Source organism: Protopterus annectens, chromosome 13.part0 (genome assembly GCF_019279795.1).
Source record: "Protopterus annectens isolate FY-2018-M chromosome 13.part0, PAN1.0, whole genome shotgun sequence".
In the NCBI taxonomy this organism is placed as follows: Eukaryota; Metazoa; Chordata; order Ceratodontiformes; family Protopteridae; genus Protopterus; species Protopterus annectens.
Genome location: NC_056747.1, coordinates 644,560,405 through 644,587,530, shown reverse-complemented (window position 1 = coordinate 644,587,530; position 27,126 = coordinate 644,560,405). Strand labels below are relative to the sequence as shown.

General features: G+C 37.3%; 1 protein-coding gene across 1 annotated transcript in view; it reads left to right on the top strand.

The window, feature by feature from the left end:
* TRPV1 (transient receptor potential cation channel subfamily V member 1) overlaps positions 1-27,126 on the top strand; it is a 636,007-nt gene that overhangs the window by 310,768 nt on the left and 298,113 nt on the right. Inside the window, exons 7-10 of the mRNA XM_044054872.1 lie at positions 1,548-1,724; positions 13,405-13,560; positions 16,303-16,398; positions 21,611-21,681. Coding sequence (XP_043910807.1) covers positions 1,548-1,724; positions 13,405-13,560; positions 16,303-16,398; positions 21,611-21,681 — 500 coding nt within the window. The remainder of the gene's footprint in view (positions 1-1,547; positions 1,725-13,404; positions 13,561-16,302; positions 16,399-21,610; positions 21,682-27,126) is intronic.

The following is a 27,126-nucleotide window of genomic DNA, read 5'->3' as shown; positions in this document are numbered from 1 at the left end:
GATTTGTGTATTATCTTGACCTTCATTTGCCAGTCTAGGTGATTATCTTGTTTCCATACCTTTTCTAATCTCTGTATTCACAGAGCCACTATGTTAATTTTAACACTGCATGCAATTGTTTTATTATACTTTTCTAAATAGCATGCATACTCTTTGAAATGTTCTTATTTTTTTACTTGCAGATTGATTTTACTACAGTAATTTTACCATAGCATATTGATTTAACCATTGTTTCTACAAAACTGATTATATACAAGATATTTTCCTCTCATATTTCTTGTTACTCATAGTAAATAAGGCTTGGATTTAAATTGCACCATGCATTCTGTGTACTTGCATGGCTCTGGTTTTCATTGCCATTTCTGTTATTGGGCATTAGTTTTTTTTTTTACTTTGTCTTCATTTACTTTAGTTTTTAATGTTTAGTTTTTCTTATTCACTTCTATTTTTCATTTAACTCCATAGCTGAGTAATTATAATTTAACTTATTCTAAACATGCCCACAACTTTTGAAAAGATAACATCTGATTTTCCTAAAAACGTATTCCTTGTATGGTCATTTCTTATACCACAGAGTTTTCTGACTCTTATTTGTGAATTATGCAACTCATCAAATTTATAGTCTCTGGCACTATTCTAAAGTTCAGAAATCTAAATATTAATACTTTTCCATAAGCTTTGTAAAGAGCAAATGATGGATAAATTGTACAGTTTCCATTTTTAATTTCTTTGAATGGTAAAAGCATTAAGTTCCTTTAAGGTTTCTTTCCCTATGATGTGTAGAAGTGTTACATTCTGGTATCCTGGTTATTCTACACACAGAGAGGAACACATCACATTTCTATATCTGTAGCTAACAGTTTTTTTTTGCTTAAATTGTTTTGTAGTGAGAGAATTCTTGACAGGTGTGGTTGGACCAGCTTTCCCTTGAAAGAATAGTCTACTGTTAGGGTTTCAAATGAGTTATGCAGCTGAAGAACCTTAATGGAGACTTTACTTAGAAACAAAATAATTTCAAACTGTGAATTATATTTTTCACTACAGGGTAAGCACCTCAACAGCAAATAAACATGTTCATGCCTAATAATTTTCACACCATGTTGCATTTCTAAAGTCTATAAACATTATCAGAAATGACATAATCATGTTGGATGTGTGACTAGCTTATTGAAGTCTTTTACTGTGACAGCAATGCATTACTTCACATGTTTTTCTTCATGCACTTGGATCAGCACAGGTAGAATTTATGGATGTTGTAATTTCATTGCTAAAACTTAAAGTTAGCAGACTTGTAATGAATGCCTTAAGTTAATCATACTCTTAATTTATTATTTCCACTCAGTCTTGGAAGTCAACCTTCAATGAAATTAGGTGTGGATACTAATACAAGACAGACTCACAATATTCTACTTTACATCTTTTACTAGAATGCTGCATTCCACAGACTTGTATTTCTGTATGATTCCATGCATGGTGGTAATTATAGCATGTCTTGCTTATGACAAGAGATAATGTTTTCATGTGATGTTTTAATTTGTTTTTCTTAGATTTTTAAGTATATTATAAGAAGAGAGATCAAAGATCCCTGTTGCCAACACTTGTCTAGAAAATTCACAGAATGGGCATATGGACCTGTACATTCATCATTGTTTGACCTTTCTGACATTGACTGTTATGAAGCAAACTCTGTTCTGGAAATTATCATCTATGGAAGTGAAACTCCAGTAAGTCAGAAAATGCTCTGATATTTTAGAATAAATTAGCCACAGTTTTGGAGTCAGAATGTAATAAGCATGTGAATTGCACTAAAGTTTTGTAAAACCTGCAGCAGCTAAACGGGTCTATATTACAACATTGAAATTTCATTATTTCGAACGTTCTAACATCGACCCCTATTCAGTGAATGCTGAATATAATGAAACAACAGATAACTGATTTTTTTCCTAGGGAAAGAATTTGGTTGTCCATTTCTGTTGTTTCACTATTTTCAGCGCTGTGGTGGAAAGTTATGGGTCAGGTTCAGGTAAGTGTGCGATTGGGCATGGGTTAGGTGAGTTAGGGTTAGGGCGCAAGGGAGGTATGTGTGCGATTGTGTGGATGTGAGGGTTAGTTGAGTTAGGATTAGGGCGCGGGTGAGGTGAGTGTGCGATAGTGATGGACTTTAGGGTTAGAGTTTGGGTTAAGGTAAGTGGATAGTTAGTGGTGTTTGTACAGCTTAGTGTAGAGTTAGCTGCAAGATTTTGGGTGTATGTGTGTGGATTGCTGTTTGTTTGGTGTGCTTGTGTTGTGTATATGTGTTCTGGAACAGCAATTTTTTTTCCCTAGGAAAAAATTTGCTGTTCTGAATGTTCGATGTTGTCAGCGTTCGCTGAATAGAGGTCAATGTTAGAACATTCAAAATAATGAAATTTCAATGTTTTAATATAGACCTGCAGCTAAACTTTAAAAAATGTGACTGGGTCTGCAGTATATGTGTTTCCCAGTGTCATGAAAAGATATGTGAACTTGTGACCCTTTTCTATGAAATGTAGAAATAATATGTAAGGTTTATAGCTAAAGATGTAATTTCCATCTGATATGAACATAGAGTGTAAAACATGTGTGTGTGTGTGTGTGTGTGTGTGTGTGTATTTATATGGATGCATATTTGTATGTGATATTATTGAATATGTTGTGTATGTATATCTCATGATATCAACATTCCACCTAGTATATTATTTTGTCTTTATGCCAATGATTTAAAACTAAGCATGTATATCTGTAACGTGTAAGACCAACTGGATTTACAACACTGTTTGACAAAACTGTACATCTAGGCTGAAGAAAACATGAAAATCAATACTAGCAAAATAAAACATGTGCATTTTAGCTAATGTTAAAATGATTATATATTAGGTAATGCCGCTGCCAAAAAAGTAGGAGTCTTCAAGAACCTCGGTATATAGGCTGATGACAGGCTAAGTTTTGAACATTATATTGGCAATGTAGCCTAAGGATATAATAAAATCATTTGCTGCATTAGAATATATACTAAATCTAGGCAATCAGCAGTTATATAGCACTTTATATTAAGCTTATGGGACCTAAGATGGAGTTTGGGAATATATAGTTCTCCTAGTATTGCTCCTTTTAAGAAAGCATGTAATACTAGGCTAGCTAGAAAGTATCCAAAAATATATGAAACCACCATTCCAAGGTATGGAAAGAATGAGCTTTGACAATAGACTGAGTAGGCTGGAGAAAGACCTTATCAGGGATGGAGTTGAAGATTTTAGTAGTGTCCATTTTAATACATGAATTAACTGTCTGAGTACTTCCTCAAATACCTTGTGGGCAACTGTGCTGCTGCAGGGTTTGGAAGCAGAGTGAAATAATGGACTGCCTAAATGTAATAAATATCTAAAGAGTAACAGGCCACTGTGTCTGTCAAAATAAATTACTAATAGGATGAAGCAGTCCTTTTGTAATACAAGAAGATCAAGAAAACATCAGGATGGAATGTTTGGGGATATAGAAATGGAGGGAGAAATATATAGATCAGGGTAAGAATGGCAGATGAAAAAAACACTGTACAGATGACCACAGTAGGATGTCCACCAAGAAGAGATTCATCACGCGTGTATACACAGACACACTTAAAATGTTTATATAAATACTTCTTTGTTGGTTTGTCTTCTTGCTTTGGGTAGGAATCACACAGAAATATGTTGCTGGAATCAATGGTGGTGGTGACTTGAAATCAAAGGGGGGGCTGCAGGAGACAGCTGAATGGGTGGGGCCAATAGGAAGAGGTGTGATCAACTATAAATGGGCGGAGCTATGGTACACTGGGATCAATGCTGGCCATGCTTACCAATGTACATGAAATAAATGCTCAGTCATTATGGCACATGCTGAAGATTCTACACAGCACATTCTTACAAGTGATTTACCTAGTTAACAATTAAATAAAAATGATAAATATTGTGCTTGTGCTGTGTCTGTGTGAGTGTGTGTGTGTTTTGAGAACAGTCAGATGCCTGGAACACCCTCAGTTGCTGAAGCATAAAAACTCAAGTTTATCAGTTTTACGTCTTGTCTTTTACTAACATACATATGAGTGAGATACAGTTGCTTATGGGCCTACTTAGCAGTCCATCCAATTTTGTAACTTCCCCGAGACAGGGCAAGACAGAATTCAATGAACACTCTTTCTCTTTTTGGTTTGATAGTCTTAGACTGAGAATAATAAAGTTTGGGTGATGGGATCCTTACCCCATATGGAGGTGCAAGGGGGATCACCCATAGAAAAACATTTTAAGCATGTTGCATTTGCTGGTACTTTTTCTCAAACTTAGGTACCTGTGATACAAGTTACAGAGCACTTGCATTCATGCAATATATGGGACTGTGTTTCAAGTCCTGGCATCTAAAGGACACACATAGATAGATAGATAGATAGATAGATAGATAGATAGATAGATAGATAGATAGATAGATAGATAGATAGATAGATGTACCTGTCCTGGCAATAGGAAAGCCTGATGGGATAATGAAAAGAATCTCCTTTGTAAAGAAATTAATAATAATAATAATCTTCTGCAAATAATTAAACCAGTAACTATTCCTATATTCATTAACTCTAATTATACTGGCATTAACTATACTCAATTTAAATGCACTCTATAACACTCATGCTTACAATGTTACTAGCCTTCTTTAGAAACGAGTTTCACCTTTATATTCTTTACTTCCCCTCAGTAGGTAAATACAATCAAAATGTACAAGTTACCATCAACAAGTGACACAGATTTATGCACTAGTTTTATAATTCTGTTTCATGTATTACTTTATGTTTCTGTTTTTATGATTCTGTTTTTTGTACTACTGTAACCCTGTAGCTTTTCTTCCTATGCCTCTGCTGAAAAGGGGTTCCATGTCAGTTGGAATTTCTTTGTAAACAAATGCAATTATATATATATATATATATATATATATATATATATATATATATATATATCGACATACATTCACACATGTGTATTAGTATGTATATAGTAGTATATATATGTGTGTGTGTGTGTGTGTGCATGTAAACACCTGATCAGTGTTTGTGTTTGTCTGCTTTTGATATAATGGAGGAAGTCAGGCCTGTTCGTAAACAGAAGGACAAAAGCAATAATACTAGTTTACGTAATGCATGAAGTATGCTATAATAACTATCCAAATAATAAACCTCAAATAGCCCTTAACACAAGTTAGTAAATTAAAAAAATGGGTTTTGTGCATAAACACCTATTTTCATTACTTCTTGTATTGTCATCAGTTAATTATACATGCCTTTATTATGGAAATAGCTGCATGACAACAAGATCCTGACCCAGCCCTCTGTTCTACAAGCCTGCCATTAAATTCATCTGCATTGAACATCGTACAGTTTTCAGCAATATGCATCTCCATCATACATTATAACCTTCTGTAATGGTGGCAGGCAAAGAAAATAATAGGTAGGTAGACAGACAGATAAACAGAGAGATAGATACACATATAGTTTAAATATAAAGAATTCCAGAAATAATGAAGTTAACATGTAAATTACAAAATAAGACAGCAGCAGAAATGCTAAGAGGCGTAACAAGACTGAACACATTACTTAAAATATGTCAGATAAAATGAATCTGGTGGCAATCTGTGAACATTTCAGAATGACTATATACAGTAGCAACAGGATCCCCCGAAAGTTTTATGTAAAGAGAAAACGCTCACCCCCACACCATCATATAAAAGTAGCGCTTACTACTGATTATGACCACTTCATACTTCCAAGCTTTCAGTTGGGAAAAAAAAAAACAGAAAACCAGAGAATACTTTGTTTTAGACAAAAGTTGTGTATCTGCATTTATTTATTTATTTGTTTTATTTATTTATTTTTAGACTTCAGAACAACAGAGTACAATTTCTGAAACATTGTGGTTGAATTTGTCTGATTTAGGAATTCCTAGTTCATGTGAAAGTATATATCTCAAATGAATTTGATTCACTGAAGTTGAAAGGGAACTAGCAACAAAAAGGAGCTATGAAGGTCATAACAAATGACCTAAAAGTAATCAAGTAGATTCAGAACACAGCAAGTAAAACTAGTGGAATACTTGAATACAGAGTGAAAAAACACCACCTATAGAAAATAAGATGTTATTATCCCACTTTACAGAAAGCAGATACATTTACATTTAGCATACGGTGTAGTATTTATTTATTTTAGTTTAATTTGCTAGCTGGGGAATTCTGACTCAGCATAACTCATTTCAGTGTAAGTCTAGGGAGAAAATCCCCAGTAGAAAAAAAAACAACACAATCAAACATAACAACAACATTTTGTGGTCTTACAATATGACAGGTTCTACATATATACATACATGCATACAATGAGTCTAAACAATACAGTACAATTAAATATAAATGGTAAACACTAATTTATGTTACATTATTTAAATATTGTGAATTCTAAAGCAGCATATACATGTTTACTTAGGGTTGTGTGAAATACTAGGAAATATTATTTCACAAGAAAGTGGTATGAATTTTGATCAGACTTCTTAGACTGCTCAGACAAGCTCCTCATGGTCCTGCAGAGTGGTCCTAGCTACAGAGAACTCAGAAAAGAGACTACTTTCTGGATTTAAGTATCTTTGCTTTTTTTCACTTGGAATAGCTTCTGTAGCTTACCCTGAACAAGCTTAAACTGTTTTTTTAGCTGTTTGCTGCATTATTTTAAAATCTGCACTTAAAGTTACTTTTTAGTCAAATTTGATCGAAAGTTTGTTTGTTTGTTTAATTTAACTGTTGAGGCTGCCCACTAAAGTGTGCTAGCCTGTGTAACTGATTTATCACTGTTTCTGCATTTTCTGTGTGTTTCTATCAAAAAAACAAAAAAATAATCCTTGTTTTCCCGCCTCTCCTCGACTAGTTTAGATCAGTTTACAGGCATTGCTTTATTCTGGGCTGTGGTGTAGTTCCTGTGTTGTCCATTACTTTACTTGGATAGAAGGAAGTTTCTTTGCTCACCAGTGGGAGTGGGGAGCCTTGAGCAGCCTACCTGTCCCTGTAGGAAGTGACATCAGCACAAGAGCTGTAGTAATTGGTTGTTTTGGACCATTTCTAGCTCTTTTGTAGTTCCCTGTTTAAAATCCACCTCTGGGCGTTTTTTTCTGGCTATACTGCTCAGACAAGCTCCTCGTGGTCCTGCAGAGTGGTCCTAGCTACAGAGAACTCAGAAAAGCGACTACTTTCTGGATTTAAGTATCTTTGCTTTTTTTTCACTTGGAATAGCTTCTGTAGCTTACCCTGAACAAGCTTAAACTGTTGTTTGCTGCATTATTTTAAAATCTGCACTTAAAGTTACTTTTTAGTCAAATTTGATCAAAAGTTTGTTTGTTTGTTTAATTTAACTGTTGAGGCTGCCCACTAAAGTGTGCTAGCCTGTGTAACTGATTTATCACTGTTTCTGCATTTTCTGTGTGTTTCTATCAAAAAACCAAAAAAACAAAAAAATAATCCTTGTTTTCCCACCTCTCCTCGACTAGTTTAGACCAGTTTACAGGCATTGCTGTATTCTGGGCTGTGGTGTAGTTCCTGTGTTGTCCATTACTTTACTTGGATAGAAGGAAGTTTCTTTGCTCACCAGTGGGAGTGGGGAGCCTTGAGCAGCCTACCTGTCCCTGTAGGAAGTGACCTCAGCACAAGAGCTGTAGTAATTGGTTGTTTTGGACCATTTCTAGCTCTTTTGTAGCTCCCTGTTTAAAATCCGCCTCTGAACGTTTTTTTCTGGCTATACTGCTCAGACAAGCTCCTCGTGGTCCTGCAGAGTGGTCCTAGCTAGAGAGAACTCAGAAAAGCGACTACTTTCTGGATTTAAGTATATTTGCTTTTTTTAACTTGGAATAGCTTCTGTAGCTTACCCTGAACAAGCGTAAACTGTTTTTTAGCTGTTTGCTGCATTATTTTAAAATCTGCACTTAAAGTTACTTTTTAGTCGAATGTGATTGAAAGTTTGTTTGTTTGTTTGTTTGTTTTAATTTAACTGTTGAGGCTGCCCACTGAAGCTAGCCTGTGTAACTGATTTATCACTGTTTCTGCATTTTCTGTGTGTTTCTATCAAAAAAACAAAAAAAAAAAATCCTTGTTTTCCTGCCTCTCCTCGACTAGTTTAGACCAGTTTACAGGCATTGCTGTATTCTGGGCTGTGGTGTAGTTCCTGTGTTGTCCATTACCTTACTTGGATAGAAGGAAGTTTCTTTGCTCACCAGTGGGAGTGGGGAGCCTTGAGCAGCCTACCTGTCCCTGTAGGAAGTGACCTCAGCACAAAAGCTGTAGTAATTGGTTGTTTTGGACCATTTCTAGCTCTTTTGTAGTTCCCTGTTTAAAATCCACCTCTGGGCGTTTTTGCGCAGTTGTGCGCATAGTGCAGCGCCGGTTAAACAAGGTTAAACTTCTTCTGGCTCCGCCAAGTCTGCTCTTCAAATTTTCCCTTAAGGAAGCTCTACTCTTAGTATAATCAGACTACTCACTATATTATAAGCCTAGCACTTGTTCTCAGTACTTCTCTACCAAGTAAGCACTCTCGTACTAAGTAAAGCACTACATCTACCTACCACCCCTGTGTATATCCACTTCCCTTAAAGGCACAGCACTCCCTTATACTGTTCTAGCATGTCGAGTGGTAGATTACTGGCGTCCTCTCCAGTTCAGCTGATAAATCTGGGTATCTTGAGACAATGCTACAATTGTCTCATGTACACAGACAACCCTCTCCTCCTCCCAACAAACACAAATACATGTGAGAGATGCAACTATATAGCCAAACTGGAGGCTGAACTCTCTCAACTCAGGGCTGGCATGACCAGACAGGAGGAGATGGTAACCACACACACAACAATCCCAGTCCCACATAGACCTACCACAACTGCAAACCAAACACATAAAAACACAAAGACATACTTGGAGGCTCTAATAAAAAACGTACCAAAACAACAGAGGCTCCCAAAGCAGACAACCAAAAATCCACCACCTCAAAACAAAACACATGCAACACATACTTCAATAAATCAGTGTGTCAACCAATCACAGCCCTTAAGGCCAAACACCATGCCTGATACACTAGTAATAGGTGACTCTATAGTCAGACACACTGATGTCCCGCTGACCAGGCTGAACAAGGAGAGGGTGACTATGAGCTGCCTATCGGGAGCTAGGATCCGCCACATAACACACGCACTCAAGTCACTCCAAAGCAAGTACAAATATGACTCCATCATTGTCCATGCTGGCGTGAATGACCTGAGACGTATCTCCCTGGACTACATGAAAAGAGACATAGAGGAGCTCTCCGATTATGTAGCCCAGGCTGGTATGACCCTGACCCTGAGCAGCATCTTGCCCTCACCAAGAATGATGCCACAATACAAAGACAAGATGATCAGCTTTAATAATTGGCTCAAGTACTGGTGTCATTCAAAGGGGATCCAATGTCTGTCTGCCTGGGATGACATGTTGGACAAGCCACGCTGCTTCGCAGGGGATGGCTAAAACTGTCACCACTGGGCTTCTGGATATTGTCTAAGGCTCTTGCCACCCCCATAGTGCCTTTTTTAGGCAAGGCTCAAAAGACAAACCCACCTCCTGAGAAAACAAAAATGGAAAAAAACTAAGGGTAATGCTGCTCAATGCCAGAAGTCTAAATCTCAAGATGCAGGCACTCAATGCACTCCTCAGCATGGAGAACATCGACGTCTGTACAGTAACTGAAACCTGGTTCAAGGCTCCTGAGAGCACCCCAGTGCTACCAGGCTATACCTCGTATCATGCTTTTCGGCCCCAAAACCCGGGCCGAACCTCAAAGGGAGGGGGAGTGTCCATATTCATCAAGGACACCCACACCTCCAGGTTAGTAGCAACACATGAAGTATCAGAGACCATACAGGTGCAACTAACCCTAGGCAAAACTGCTATACAACTGGTAGCATGTTACAGACCACCCTCCCAATCTCAGGAACCCAACTCAGCCTTCCTGAAGACATTGGAGGATATGAATGTATCACAAAATACCATCATACTGGGAGACTTCAACTATCTAAACATAGATTGGGTACATTATTTTAGCCCTAATACCCTAGCCCAAAGGTTCCTGGAATTCATAAATTCAAATGCACTGGAACAACTAGTCACCTCTCCCACTAGGGGAGATAATATACTTGACCTGATCATCACAAACATGGGGACAAAATGCTCCACACCGGAGGTATACCCCTCAGTAGTGAGATCTGACCACAAACTAATCACCCTGGATATACATATCCCACCTCTACCCCCAGCACAAAAGACCACAGTGAAAAACTTCTCAAAAGCAGACTTCACTCTTCTTAAGACTGAGATGGTATCCTTTAAGCCCACTGAGCCAGTGAATACCACATCCCACAATGCTGAATCCTTCACAAATGCTTTCTATGGACATCTCCAAGAATGCATGAATCATGCAATCCCAAATAAATCCAAGTCCCTCTCCACCGAAGGCAAGCGTCCTGTCTGGTGGACCTCAGCCATTAACAAACTGTATAACAAAAGAAGGAAGCTACTGCACATCAGAGCAAAATCCCATAAAGGGAAGACATCTCTGATCAACATTAGCAGAAAACTACATTCTCTCATAAAAACATCCAAGGCCATCTTTGAGAGAAAAATCGCTAAGGACACTAAAGATAACCACAAAGCCTTCTTCAGCTATGTTAGAAACCTGGGTGGAAACTCTCAGATATGCTCAGAGTTAGTTCACAACAACAAAAAATACACTGAACCCACAGATATTGCCAACATTCTGGCTGACAGGTTCAGTGCAAATTTCTCCCCTCCCTCACCCCCAAAAGAAGAAATACTTATCCCAGCTGAATGTAATCTCCCTGTCATCTCAGATGTTCAAGTGAGAACCACCCTAAACAAAGCTAAAAACACAGCATCAATGGGACCTGATGGTATCCCGGGTTGCGTGCTACGTGGACTCCAAGAGGAGCTAAACCCGCACATAAAAATGCTATTTAACCTTAGCCTTACTACAGGATATGTACCTGAACACTGGCATACGGCAACAGTGGTCCCACTCCACAAAGGGAGTACCTCTACAGACCCTGGGAACTACCGCCCCATAAGCTTAACCAGCCTGGTCTGCAAAGCTATGGAAAGAATCATTATGGAACTCATAAACAGAGACATAGGGGACCTACAGACACTTGACCCCACCCAATTCGGCTTTGTAAAGGGCAGATCCTGCCTTTTGAACCTGGTTGACTTTTTTGAAACAGTCACTAGAGCCATTGATGAGGGCAAAGCAGTCCATACAGCCTACCTGGACTTGGCTAAGGCCTTCGACACAATACCCCACTCAGGCATCATAGATAAGCTCAATAGCTTAAATGTAAACCCTTATGTCACTAGATGGGTTGCAAACTGGCTAAAGGACAGAACCCATAAAGTTAAAATAGCTGGAGCAATATCAGACTCAAAGCCAGTCACAAGTGGTGTCCCACAGGGATCTGTCCTGGGACCCCTCTTGTTCAGCATTTATTTCTCAGATGTTAAAGCAAACATGGGAGGGTTGTGGCTGACAAAGTTCGCAGATGACTGCAAACTAGGCGCCATAGTCGATACACCAGCGGACACATACATCCTACAAAAAGGCCTCACAGAAACGGACAACTGGTGCCGGAGTCACGGCCTTAAACTAAATGCCAAAAAATGTATAGTCATCCCCTTTGGGAAAAACAAAGTACCCACAAATTATCACATAGACAGCAACCCACTGAGTATGGAAAAAGTAATCAGAGACCTAGGGTCCCAAGTCAACAGCGACCTCTCATTTGACACCCATGTTGCCAAAGTGGTTAGAAAAACATTCTACCTTGCACACCTCATCATGAAGGGATTCACATCCAGATCCAAGGATGTCATTGTACCCCTATACTCCTCCCTCATCAGACCCATGATTGAGTACAATGCCCCATTTGGTATGTACCTCACCCGGCATTTGCAACAGCTGGAGAGACCACAAAAGTACCTCACCAAGAGGATCAAGGGTCTCCATCATATGTCTTATTCTGCCAGACTAAAGAAACTTCAGCTCTATTCAGTAGCATACTGCCTGCTCAGAGGTGATCTCTGCCTGACGTACAAGGCCATGTCCAATCAGGATCTGATGGACATGCTCCACCTCAAAAAATCCAAATCCATCAGAACCACGAGAGCTAAAGACTTAAACCTTGGCACAAGTATGAATAGGACATGCTGGAGGGATAGATTCATAACCCAGAGGCATCCCATGCTTTGGAACAAGATCCCAGTTCGTATTAGGCAGAGCCCCTCACTGACTCTCTTCAAGAGAAATCTTGATGAGTGGATGGGAGATCATAAGTTTACCCCAGGGATCACATCTGTGTCACTGCTAGACAGGGGCACAGTAAACTAATTCTATTATATAAGGGGACATTCATTGTGTCACTACTAGACAGAGGCACAGTATTCTAAATTTATTCTGTACATTTTTTGTACCATTTCATGGGGTGGCAAAAGCCACATCACTATGGCTAGGCTTACAAATGCCCCAGGGCAGATAGCCTAGTACTAAACTATGAAACTATGAAAAAGGGCATACAGTGACTGAATTCTAGAATATGTGGGTCAAAAGATAATCCCCAGCAAGATTGTGGAGGGTCTCAAATAAGATGTTAAATAAGTAGGACTTGCAGCTTAAACAAACAAGGTGGGTTGTTCCTTTTCTTCCGTCAAAATATGTTTCTCTAGTTCTGTTGGCACAGAGGAACAAACCTCTGACTGTGACCCAGGCAACACACGTTTAATTAGTGACATGAAAGAGAGAAAAAAATGACAGTTCCTTGCTTTCTTGCATGTGTGTGTGTATGTGCGTATGTATGAATTGGTGGGTGTGTGCATGAGTGTGATCAGGTGATGGGAATACATGTTTGATGTGTAGTGAGTATCTGTGTGTAGTAATATGTGTGCGAGTATGTGTATGCATGTGTGTGCGTGGGTGCGTACATGTGTGTATGGATGAACAGGTGAGTGCTTCCATGACTGTGACTGGATTATGAGAGTATGTGTTTCATGTGCAGAAGACATGACTAACGAACATGAAGGAGTATTTCTTCCAAGTGTATATCTGGGAGTGTTTGCCATCTAAGGAAAACTCAGTGCAGGTACAGAAAGAAGGGGTGTTTATGCAAGCTGTCCTAGTTGTTGCTTTAGTCCTGAAAAATATTGCTTACTAGGTAAGTCTTTGTTTTATTTTGAAAACACATTTTAGGTTTCTGTGGTTCAGTGTAACTAAAGTGATTTTTTCTTTTCTTTTCCATTTTTATCCAGAATCGTCATGATATGCTGTTGGTGGAACCCATAAATAAACTGCTAGAAGAAAAGTGGAAAAAATTTGCTTCCCATATTTTCTACTTCAATGGTTTAATGTATACTGTGTATATGGTAATCTTCACAACTGTTGCCTCCTACAGGTTAATTGGAAAGGTACAAAGTATGGTTTATCTCAGTACTGTTATTTAACATGGCTTGTTTCTAAAACTCAGCAATAATAGCAAGGCCACATAAATAAGTAAGACACAACATATTGTGCATTATATAGATTTATTGGACTACTAGCTCCTCTATTTCAGTTAGCAGCATTTTTAGATTTTATTGCCTTTTCGCAAATTATTTTACACAACAAAAGAGCATTTTGTGACAGGGTTGCATATGTTGGGGCTGATAAGAATGACCAAGTGGCGATCTTTAATCTCACCTTAGTACAGGCTACAGTCATGAGGACTCAAGTTATCTAGCTCTTGTAAAGATACATTAGGAATTTAGGTTTATGCTGTTACAGGTATGCAGCAGTGCAAGTAATGATTGGCATTTACCAGACATGTCAGAACTTAATCACAGTGCTGACAACAAACACATAAACATAACTGATGCAGGAACATAGCAAGCAAGTCAATCTGTTGAAGCTGGCTTTGCTATCAAGCCCTGAAAGTATTTTCTAACTGTATATTCTATACTTGGCTGTTTCTCAAGATATTCTTGGCTGAGAGCTATTTCAGGAAAGCTGTCCTGACCACCTGGTAGTTCTGACAGTGATATGGAATTTAATGATGGGTGTTGTATGGCTTTGCAAAGGAAGGGGGAGCATAGTTGACTTAAATGGATTTGTTTGCATAAGGGGCATTGGGTATGTATAACAATACTCAAGGATGACCCAGAGGGCACCCAAAATTAACTGTACATAAAAAAGCATAACATCTTTGCTAGAGAAATAGTTCACCACTAGGTCATAAAAAGAGGCCCTATACTAGAGCACAAAGATCTTGCAGGATCTAGAACGCTGCAATAAGTTAACATACATGTGAAACATTACATTTGCAGTAGCATGGTAACTTTTAGCATGCGGTTTACCTTGGCACCAACCTTTAAGTACCCTAAAATGTTTTTTTTAATCAAAAGAGCTAAAGTATAGGCTGAGTAGCCACAAATCTGATAGTTTAAAAATTAGCAGCCAGGGTCAGAGTAGCAGAAACCGCAAATCAGAAGAGAACACCACTAAATATATTTCAGTGAGGCCATGGGTGATGGGTGGTGATTGAACCTGTAAGAATGATACTCAAAGTAATTTTTCTATGCCATGCTCACATTTTTTTAAGTTTTAATTGTATTTATGTTTCTGTCATACAAATCGATTAGAAAATCAAGCTTAAAGAATTTCTGCGTGTTGGAGCTATCGTTTTTACAAGCTAGAATTGCAGTCAAGAGCTTTGTAGCTTATATTGCATATCTCAGAATAAGAACTTCCCAGTTTGCTGTTGCTTGTATAAACACAAGTGTGTAGTAAAGCTATTCAACCTCCGCAAATGTGTAGAAACCTGGTATTGCAGTCTTCTGTCATTCTGACAAAATCATACTAATTCTGTGGTAGGCAGTGGTAGGAACCATGCCATCGAGGCTTTCAAGAAAAAAATGTATGGGAGTGTTGCACAGAAAATACATTTAATTAATACTTTTTCTAGTCTTGTGATGGATTTCCATTTACGGCAGTGAGTTTCTTACAAGGGACTTTGCAACTTTCTTACCCCTAACCAACTTTGTGCTTACTACAGAAAAAATGAGTTTGTTACCTTGGGTAAGTGCTAACCTTTAAATGACTAAATATTTGCTAGCTACAAAGCAGGTACTCTAAACAGTCCTAATAACTGGTCTTCAACTCATTGCTGTACATCTGCAGCATTTCTGACCCAGGTTTGGTAATAAGTATGCATCATTAATGCCTTGCTGAGAGTCTGTAAGTGTAATGCATTCATTGTTGTTCTCATTTCTTAGGGAGGACTAGGTAAACATGCTGTTTGGGGGACAACTCGGGCTGAGATATTTCCCCACCATGTAGTGGCACTTAGTCTGAAGGAGGCTATAGAAAGGAAACAGCTGTCATAGGTCTATAGTCTTAGCGGGACCGCTAAGCAAATGTTAAATAAATGATCTCCACCAAACCTTCTTAAGAGATACTGTTTCATCTAGCACTAGTAAATGTCTTTAGTCTGATACTGAATAGTCAAGATACTGTGGCAAGTGAAGACTCAGAAAGTAGCATTGATGTGCAGAACACTAGAGGCCAGTGCAATAAGCATCAGACGGTGACAAAAAATATCGGATTTCACATTAAGGAAATAAAAATACAGAGTAGGTGCAGAAGCTATAAAATTTTTAAGTATGTACTAAAATATAGAACATGTCTGCTATAAGTGTTTTAACATGCTGTATAAAAGAAATTAGGTACAAGGATAAGCAAGAAATTAGGCACAAGGAAAAGCATTGTATGGAAGTGAACATAGTCAGTAAAAGGGAACGTTTCTGCCTGAAGTAAAGCCTCACTGGGCTAAAATTTGATTGCTTATTTACATTGCACTATTAATTCTTCAGACAAGGTAAAAGCCTTGATTGCCACAATTATTAAGCACATTGCTTTCAGTTAGAATTTTAGGCTACTAGTGTTGATACCAGATAGTCTCTATTTCACCAGGAGTTTACAGATGTGTGCTTCCTCTTGATTTATTCATATCTGTGACTATACCACTACATCCACTGGTATGTTCATTGTATTTATGTAAAACTCAGATGATTAGCGAATGTGTAATAAATCCTGTGTATCCTCTGTATTTATGTATAACCCAGATGAGTACTAAATGTGTAATATTCCTAATGACAGCTGTTTCCTTTCTATAGCCTCCTTTTCCATTTGAGTATACTACAGGAGCCTACTTCCGTCTTGTGGGACAGTGCATAACCATGTTGGGAGCAATTTATTTCTTTGGGAGAGGGGTAAGTGTTTAGTAGTCTCATATTGTACAGCTATACTTCCTGTTGAATATAAACATAATCTGGCAGTTTTGCTGTTCAGCAGCTTAGATAAGCTTATTAGTGAAGACAGTGAGGTCACAAGAGAAAGGATTATCATTGGAATGTTGGCCTTAAATAATAGCAGACACCTGACAGCTCATTGTCAGCAAGCATAATCAGTGCCATTTAGTTTCACAACTAAATATTTTGACTTGGGCAACTTGCTATCTAGTATCAACATCTTTAATTTCTTCATAGAAAATTACTTTATGAATGTGGCGCATCACTTTATCTTGACTTATGGAGTCACTTTAAGAAATACTTGTTTCTTTAAACACATCAACTTTCTCTCTAAGTTGTGAATCGAATGCATTACATATAAACTTGTTATGAGTTAATTTTAGCAGTGTATAATACCCCCTACCCTTGCTACATATAATTCTGAGGTTGCTGTACTTTAGTGTAGTGGGAATTCTCTGATATATTACAACACCAGACATCATATATCGTACACTACATTCACTATAACAGTACTGACATTGCAAAGATTGCAAGTCCATGCCCCACAATGACAACAGAAACCTGGTAAGACATTTACATTCCTGGAGTTTACAATAACAGAATACACTTTATCCATTATTTTAACACTGACTGCTGTTTGTGTGTTATTGATTTCTTTTTAGCCATCTATTTATTTATTTATAGCTGAATATTGCACATATCTTGACTACATGGTTATAATGACAACCGCCAACCCTTCTCCTTGGGTTTTTACTGTGAAAGTGCACTAAGTTAGGTTACTGTCTTGTCTTGATTTTTCTAGAGAGTAAAATGTACAATATTTCACTAGCAATGTAATTTCTGTGCTGGCAGCGACTAGGTTTATCCTGTTTTGGAGCTCATGGATGATGTACAATATGAAATGCCAGTTAGTAGGGGGCCTGATATAAACCTCTGGCATCCCATTTGTCCCTTACTTCTCCACTGACAAGATTTCCACTACACCCATCATATGAACATATTAAGGCGTATGTCCACCTAGGTCACCAGTTTGGACTCCACCCAAGCCCTCTTCAGTTTCCTCATGAATTTGTTTTATGGCACCACACTGGGCTTTACTGAAGCTGAGCTAGAAGAACATGCCCATTACATTCCCTTAGTCAACATCTGCAGCTATGTGCTGTGGAGGCATGGAGACCTGACTGGTGGGCAGAGACTCGAACTTAACCATCAAGTGTGGTTTCTGGAGAAATTAGTCTAGGGGATAGGGGAGTGAGTGGCTAAGAACCACTTGTCCATCTCAGGAGGTAGGCGCAGTTTAACTCTCTGTGTGACTATCAACATCATCAAGACCAAGGCACAGTGACCACCACAAACAAGGGAGCCAAGAGGAGAAGCAACACTGTAGCTGGGCTTCACTGGCTGTGTGCAGCAAACCATATATGCACCAAAGATAGAACAAAAGCTGACCCCTTTTATGTGCTGCACACATAAACACATATATGAGGGATACAGGGTATCCCATTCTATCCCATCAGGATGATAATCACTGATGGCTACTTCTCTCTCTCTCCATCTCTCTCACACATACTACAGGAGTCAGGCAGTAGGCAGGAAATAAGCTTGCATGGGGATCAATGGTCAGCAGGGAGGAGTGGAAAAAAACCCCAAAACATCAAACATCAAAAAAATGCTGTTTATGAAGATATGTAGCCATTGCTCAGCAAGACCACTTTTGCTATGACTTATTCAGCAATGCCCTATTTGAGGATTTTTCACTATGGTAGATGACAAGTACAGTGTTCTGTAGGAATAAAATTGTTTTTCAGATTTGTCCTTGTATGGTGATATAAAAATAGCTGTTCTTCAATCTACTGGAATCTCTCCTATCTGCAGTGGCTAATTACAATAAAATAACAGTATCTATACAGTACTTTCATCTCCACTGGCAACAGCTACAGTTATATAATACTACACATACTTTATTCCACTCTCTAGTTACAGTAACATAGCAATATATCAACACAATAGGCTCATCTCCAGTGGTAAGATAACACCAGTTATTAATTAATCACATCTCAATAGGTGAAAGCTGCAGTAAAATAACAATATTTATTCTTTAATCCCATCTGCTATGCCAACATCTACAATAACATAATGGTATCTGATCATTAGTCTTGTCTCCAATGACAAGGGCTGTAGTAACATAACACTATTTTATACAATATTCTCGTCTCCAGTAGCAATAGCTATTGTAACATAACAGCTATACATTAGTCCAGTCTTCTGTGGCAATAGATACTGTAACATAACAGTAACTGTCCATTAGTCTATTTTCCAACAGCAACAGAGATATAATGGGTGAAGAACTTAACCATTCTGCTAAATTCACCTACTGTAGAATTTATAATTAGTCACATCTCCAGTGGCAACACTTGCAGTAATTTAACTCTGTCTATATCTTAGTCCCATCTCCATTGGAAACAGGTAGATTAACATAGTAATATCTATACATTAGTCCACTTTCTGTAAATTAGAATCTATAGGACATGAACAGAACTCCTGGAGTCAATCATGTTGTAGTAAAGATTTTACTTAAAAAATGGCAACATCTTGAGAATCTAAAAAGGAATCTATTCACAGCAGCCTAATGTCTAGTTTTATACACAAAGTCGTTTGTCTTTTCGGCTTTTCCCGGTTAGTGGTTGCCACAGCGGAACTCCGGTCTGCTAATGATTGGCAGTATATTTTTATTGTGACGAGTTGCCAGCCTGACACCCAACCTTCAGCGAAGCCACGCCCATTCACAAAGTAAGATGTGTAATTTGGTGTTACTGAACCTAGATAGTTTTATACCATATTGTTCTCCTTTTTGAGCTATTTCAGACTTTCCATATTTTGTTTATTTTGCTGGTCTCAGAGTTTACCTGCTTAAGCTAACATTTTCTGGAATTTTTGAAAGTAATCAGGGTGCAAGAACCTGGAATGTGTTATGTTTGTGCTGGATTTTAACATATTTAGTCTAGTGCCAACATTTGCATTGAAGTCGTTATATTGATTTGTATCTACAAAGTTGTCTGAGGAAATGAAAGCCCCTGAAACAAGATTAGTAATGTCCTTAATGAGTCTCCAGAATAGTTGTGGCTAAGAAGATACTACTTACTTATTATGCAGACAGGTTGATTTAGCTTCATTCAGTTTCAGTCTGAAGCTTTTTCTTAGTGGTAAATGAAAAACTATAATCTAATGGGTTTCCAATTATTTTCCATTGATGCCAGGCGTTATCCTTTAATTTGATTTATGTATTTCTATGGCTATTCAGGAGCAAGCTACCAGCTGCACACATGTTTAGCAATGTGTACTACTGGATCATTGCACCTTACATCCACACTTAAAAATATTCTGATCAAAGAAGTCCTTTATACTATCAAATCTTACCAAGGATTGCATTTATTTAATTTGCATCTACCATTACTCCATCCATTATTCCATCTGCCTTAGACACCCTTGAATCCCTCCATCATTTACATGGGATCAATGCCTGTGGAAACGTATAGCAAGTCCCCCCCATCATCCTCTCTCTCAAGCAATATTTCCTTAAACCATTTCTAAATGACCCTACTTCCAACTGCCACCCATATTTTATTTTCATCCTTTGCCTTTCCTTTTTTATTTATCTCTATCTCCACTTGCTCCAATAGAATACAATGCTAATCATAACTCCTTCTTCCTTTCTCATTCAGTTTATGCATGCCAAGCTATCCAAGCCTGTCCTCATAATCCACTTTTCCATTCTGTTTCCCATTTTGGTAACTCTCTGTTGCTTTCTTTTTTGGCAAAGTAATCCAGTATTCCATTACCAGTCATCTGTTCAATGGGACACTTGCAAAGTTCCTAACTGGCAGCTGAGAGTGATGTGTGCATGCAACTGCCTGGCATAATGCTTTTCCCCACTTATACCTTCTGGTCATTATCAGCAATTTGACCCAAGACCTCTTCTCCAGTTAGCTGGGTGATCTGCCCAGTGAGATGGAACATCCAATACAGACCAGGAAAAATATAATTTTTGGACCCAGGACATAAAAGCCCAGAAAGTCAGTGGGGACCATGATGAGATGAAAGAGGGAATAAAACAAAAAATCTGCCCATAATTCTCACTAGTTGTTTGGTTTTTCTGTCTTTGCTATCTTCCCTGCCAGTTTATTTGTTGGCATATAAATTACTGCATATAAATTACTGGATGTAAGTTACCTTTGCCCTCCTGATCCATTAAGTAATGCTTGGTCAGCCATTTTAATATCAGTCCCGACTTCACCTATAACTACAACTTAGTGCACTTCTTCCTTATCTTGTCTGTGTATAACATCTGTGAACGAATCTGCCAGGACCAGTACACCATTGCTAATGCCTTCATTACCTTCTTTGTTACTCTTCCTGCCACCTTTCCTGCTTACTTCATCTGTACTTGACTTTTGCTTAATCCAGATGCCCTAATACCCAATCCTGCCTCCACCTTGGGACTACATTTAGCTTTCTGCATCCCTCATAGTAATTGTTTCTACCACACCCTTTAAATACTGTACTGTAACTATATTTTCACTACCTCAAGTTTTTTTCCACTACCTTATCATGCCTACACTTCCACAGCATGACCCTCCTAATGTCACCTGCCAGACCCTACAGTCCAGAGCTCATATTTCCCTAATCTCCCGCTCAATAATTTTATTTATCCTGCAATAAGTCTTCCATGCACCTTTAGCCCAGTCTCACTTCTACAACAACTAAATCAAAATGAAGAAGCAGGGGATGTTGGGATTAGTGTCCTTTCTCCAGTGTACTTAAAATACATCTTTCACTACACCAAAATTATTTTCACTATAGTGCCTCCTTTTTAGAGAAGTTACCAGTTAAATTGCAAGTATCTCAGCAGTGTGATGACTTGACATTATTAGAAAGAAGACTAGTATCATTGTTCTAGTTAGACTTTCATTTTTTTTTTGTTTCTGTTTAGCTGTCTCATTTAAAAGCATTTTTTTATTTTAAAGAAGCATTCATGGACTTCCATGTCACACAGGCTATGGTTCATAAATGTTTTTTAAAGTGTATAGCAATGAGTTTAAGAGCTAGATGTTAACAGAAAAGATTTTTTTCTCTTATTTGTAATAATCAAAATTATTTCTCTTCCCTTTCACAGATTCAGCATTTTCTGCAGAAAAACCCATCTCCAAAGTCTTTTCTAATTGATGGCTTTTCTGAAATACTTTTGTAAGTCTTGTTCAGGTTTTCAAATCAATGTGAACACTGTTTACTGTACATAAATGAAACAGTGATATATTTGAGAGCTGATACTGTGGCTTGGCTTGGTGGGCAGTGATGTGTGCTATACCTCTACTCATGCCCCTGTATTCTAAAACTGTCCAGGAACACTGCTCTGCCAAAAATTGCAAAAAATAAAAAGGATTTTCCTGAATAAAATAGGTTTGTTACCACTATCAGCAGAGTTATATTCAATTTTTGTTATTTAGCTTTTATGCATTGATTCTTTTTCTTAGCTGGCATATATTTTAGTTAATTAAAATAAGGTCAGTATATTAAAGTATATTAAAGAGGTGCCTCATTTTTTCTCTGGTTGTGCATGGGTGTGTGTGTGTGCGCGTGCGTGCGCGTATGAGTACATGTTTTGTGTAACTCTCTTTTCTCTCTCTCTCTCTCTCTCTCTCTCAGTAGTGTGACAGAGAGAGAGAGAGAGAGAGAAGGACACCCATGCACACACACACACACACACACACACACACACACACACACACACACACATATGTATGTATATACTGCAAGAAAGACTACAGCTGTAGAAGAGGCCCATGGGATATATGCAAATGACCCCTTAAGGACACACAGGTACTGAGTGCCTATGACTTTTCACTTTTACTTTTTTAAATCTTTAATGTTACATTCAGGCCAATAAACATGCATGAATTGTTTATTAGCTATGTTCCTAAAGTACGGCTAAGCTATTCACTTTTTCTGTAGTAATGATCAGAAAAGGGGGGGGGAGTGAAACATGACAAGTTTACAGCTAATGAAGTTTGACTTTGTTTCTATGACATTTGAATCAACTACTCTGGGTTTCAGTGTTAAATGCTTCACCTGTTTTTATTTACTTTTTGCAATCTATATATTGTACCAACTTCCTAGCCCCCCAGAAATATTAACATAAACAATCTGCTCCAGCAAGGCCTTCTTTGATCTTAAGCTTACAAATTAAGAGAAAAAATAATTAAAAATAATTAAACATTCTAGAACTCCATAAAGAAACATAGAAGTAATACTCCAGATAACACCCTTCAAATCAGTAAACCCACAAAGGCCCTCAAAAGGAAAGCTTACATAAATCCATGAAGTAATTTTGCTTAATGATACAATATACTCCAAACCATAAGAAATTGCAATTATCCTAGTTAGAAAAATTGTTTTCCTGGGCTGAGCCTGCAAATGCTGTACCCCAGTAAACAAGAATAAATACATAAGTAATAATCCTACCTCAGACATTATTTATTTGTTTATTTATTCTTAATTACACTTTGTTGACCAGGTTAGTCCCACTAGGCCAATGGCCTCTTTTCAGGGGACATCCAAAGTAGAATTCATACTGACTAGGGGAAATTTGGGCAGGCACCAAAGGACTTCCCCTACTGATTTTAGTAAGTGCCACAGGATCATTTCCATTAACATGCGCTACCAAATCTAAAAAGTAGTAAGTAAGGCCACTTGTATACTAGACTTAGAAGGTGACTCCTAGACACATAGCCCCAGTCATATCTCTTGATTGAACTGAAGCACCCACCTTGTACAAAATCAAAACCATTAGCTTCATGGGTCCTGATAACATCCCAAGAATTTTCCTTAGTGCTTTAATACATAATCTAGTAAAGTCACTTGAATTCCCTTAGAGTTTTTCCTCCACAGGCTTTGCACTCAGACTGGTACAGCAGGCCACAGAGGTCCATATTCACAAGACAGGCTCTAAAAAAGGCCCCAGGAACTACAGACCCTTCAGTCTCACCACTGCCCTGTACACATGTATGGGGAAGATCATTACATAACTTGCTTTGAGGGGCACAGGTAACTTGCTACCAAATAAGTATCAATATGGATATGTTAAGGGAAGTTTATGCTTACAAAAGTTGGTTATATTTTACTGAGGTGGTTGCAGCTGCCTTGAACATAGGCTGCCTTGATCTCATAAAGACCTTCAACACTTTTTCCTGTGCAAACAACTGATTCTCCAGTAGAACACATTTGGTAAAGTAGTATCAGGGGAACAACAGGTAGCAAACAACCTTTGGTACTGGAAGACCGTGTGACTGGATTACTGACACTGCAGTGCAGCATAGAAGGAGCTGCACTCCTGACTTTGTCATCCTTCGGGTGAGATGTTAATCCAACGTCTCATCTGCTTGAGTTGGTGGTAGCTCAGGTGGATGTAAAAGATCCCACAATACCTACTGAAAATGGAAGGGGTCCTTTATTTCACCAATCTTATTTACAGTATAAACTGAACAAATAAAACAATATTTACATTATTTACAGTATTATACACAAACTGTTTATATTGACCTGATATTTACTTTTTTACATTCAAAATACATTTATATCTGACCACACTCTACTTTCCACAACCAGAATCTTATTTTTTTAACATTTCTGATAAATTCCATTGAGAATTATACATAATTTCTTTCATTCTTTGGTTCCAAGTTATCCACATAACATTAAATATTTGTATCAATTTGTTCAATAACCACTTTATAATCTTTATAAAAACATATTCAATCATATCCATATTAATATTTTTGTATCTACTAATTTTGTCTAAATAATGATTCTCACCTAACTTTGCCCATACTGTATCAACTATTTTACATTTCAAAAAGACATGTTCAGTAGTTTCTTCCTTATGACAATAATTACATATTCTTTCACTTTTTTATATGGCATGTTTGCTTTGACTGGTAACTTTCTTATCACCAGTTTCCATAAAAAAATGTGACAGTCTACTTTCAAGTTAACTCTATCATTTTTTGTGGCTATAGCTTTGATTTTCACTTCCTCCTATTCTTTCCATGAGAATACATAAAATATTTTGCCATTACTTTTTTATACCACTTTTTTCTTTCATCTTTTAAATCTCCTATACTTATTTTCCATATTACAATTTTCTCTTGATATGCTTTCATTTCTTCATTCATATATTCTTTTTCTCTTTTACAACTTTTCATCATATCCCATATTTTTTAATATTTGTTTTCCAATAATAGACTTACTAAATTACCATTTTTTTCTTTTAACTATTTAAGTATTTTATATAGATGTAAGAAAAATGCAAATACCACTGGATTTATAAGTCCTAAACCACCATCCTCTTCTGCGACATATAGCACACCTCTCTTTACAGGGTTAAGATGAGATCCCTATATAAAGGAGAATCTTCTTCTTTCAGCTTTTCCCGGTTAGGGGTCACCACAGCAGATCACCTGTCCGCTCATGATTGGCAGTGGAGTTTTATGGTGTCGAGTTGCCAGGCCAGCGCCCAACCTTCCACAGAAGGCATGCACACACTCACGCTTAGGGCTAATTTAGAATGTCCAATCCACCTACAGCATATCTTTGGGATGTGGGAGGAAACCAGAGCACCCAGAGGAAACCCACTTGACCACAGGGAGGACATGCAGACTCCACACAGAAGGCACCCCAGCCGAGGATCAAACCAGAAAACCTCTTGCTGTGAGGTGGCAACGCTAACTGCTGCACCACCACGGCCGCCCATATAAAGGAGAATATAGTATTAATAATATATTTTTCCATTGAAAATGGCATACTAAACACACTTGCTGTATATGAAATATGTCCTAATACAATGGAGTTAAGCAAATAAAAATTTTTTCTTGAAAGGAGCTTTAAAAGATCTCCAAAAATAGCACATCTTTTCCATTTTATTCATAACATTTTCCCATTGTGGTAATTTAATATCTTGCTTTCCAAATGTAATGCCTAATAACTTTATTTTTTGAGAGCTGAATACAATGCCTTTAATCCTACCTTCATGCCCTAAACCTTACTTTTTTCTATGTTCAAACACATACCAATTTTATCTAAACACAAATTGAACTTACTTATAACTTATTCCATTCCATTCAAATGTTTAGGAACTAGAATGATGTCATCTGCATATGATAACACTACAGATATATCAATACCTTCCTTTGTTCTATGTCTAACATTACTATCTGCTGAATTAATATAACTAGTTATTCCATTCATAACTAGTGAAAATATAATGTTACTAAAAGGACATCCTTACCTTATACCTCTTTTAATATGTATTTCTTCACTCAGCCATCCATCAATCAAAACTTTAATTTTGTTCGGTTTGTATGCTTTAACACACACATTTCTTATTTTCATACTTAAATCATAAGCTTTGAATATTATCCCATAGCATATTATGCTGAATAGTGTCAAAAACTTTGCTTAGATCTCCTACCATGATTAAAATCTTTTCTTGTTTATTTAGTATGTCATCTACAATTTCTATAAAATCATTAATAATGCTTGACAGCCTTTTCATTTAACACTATATATTGAATCTAATGAATATTCTTAAATTTTGATTCCATTCTTTTCTGTCATATTTTCATAAAGATATTATAATCAGTATTATTCAAAACAGGTTTACTATCAAATGTTTGAAAGTTAGTTTACCGTTGTTTAGATGGTCCAGGGTACAGGTGCAAAAGTTTAAAATCCTGAGTTGAATTTATGTTGCCACCAAAATGTTGAGACATAGCTTGCATTTGTAATTTTGAGTATTGCTGTTTACAACTGGATTGGAGATCACACTACAGTGGGGATCAGGAAAATTCCCTCTTTTTTCACTGTAGTGTGATCTCAGAGTTGAAATATATAATTAGCAAGGGGCGTGGGGGCGCAGGGGTGAATGTAGGACATCACTGGATGTCAAGGTAAGTTGGGTAATGTCGATAATGTTGAATTTGACTTATCGACATTACAGCGTTTGTTGGTGTGAGGAAACGATGTTGTGATTTCCATCCATTTGGTTCGAGTAAGTCATTACTTGCACATGAGATTGTCAGAATTTTGATAGTAAACCTTCACAACAATACACCTCCAATGTCTTGTATCTTTTCTCTCACCATACAAATATAATAATTCCACTGCATAATTCCTTATATTTAAATCATTCACTAAACCACTCATTTACTACTTCTGTGGAATATATCTTTTTACTTACTGTCTTGTTCTTATACATTTGATAATCTAAGCCATCTGGACCAGCTGCTGTATATATATTTGCTTGTCTTAATACTATATATAGTTCTTCTAATCTTACATATTTTTTCCAAGTCTATAATTTTTGCTCAAAGAAGGTCCTTACTTTCCAAGATATTCTTTGTTCCTTAATAATATCTTTAAATAAATCTTTTATAAATTTTACAACAATACATATTATATATCTATGGTCTTTCTGTACTATCTTTTTGTCTATTAATTCTCTTGTTATAATTATTTTTTCCTGAATTATTTTATTTAAATAAGGAGCTATCTCTTCTTTTTACCTTCTAGGAGATATCTTTGTTTATACAAAAGTTTTTTTCTTATTTTTTCTTGATTCATTGCATATAACTCTTT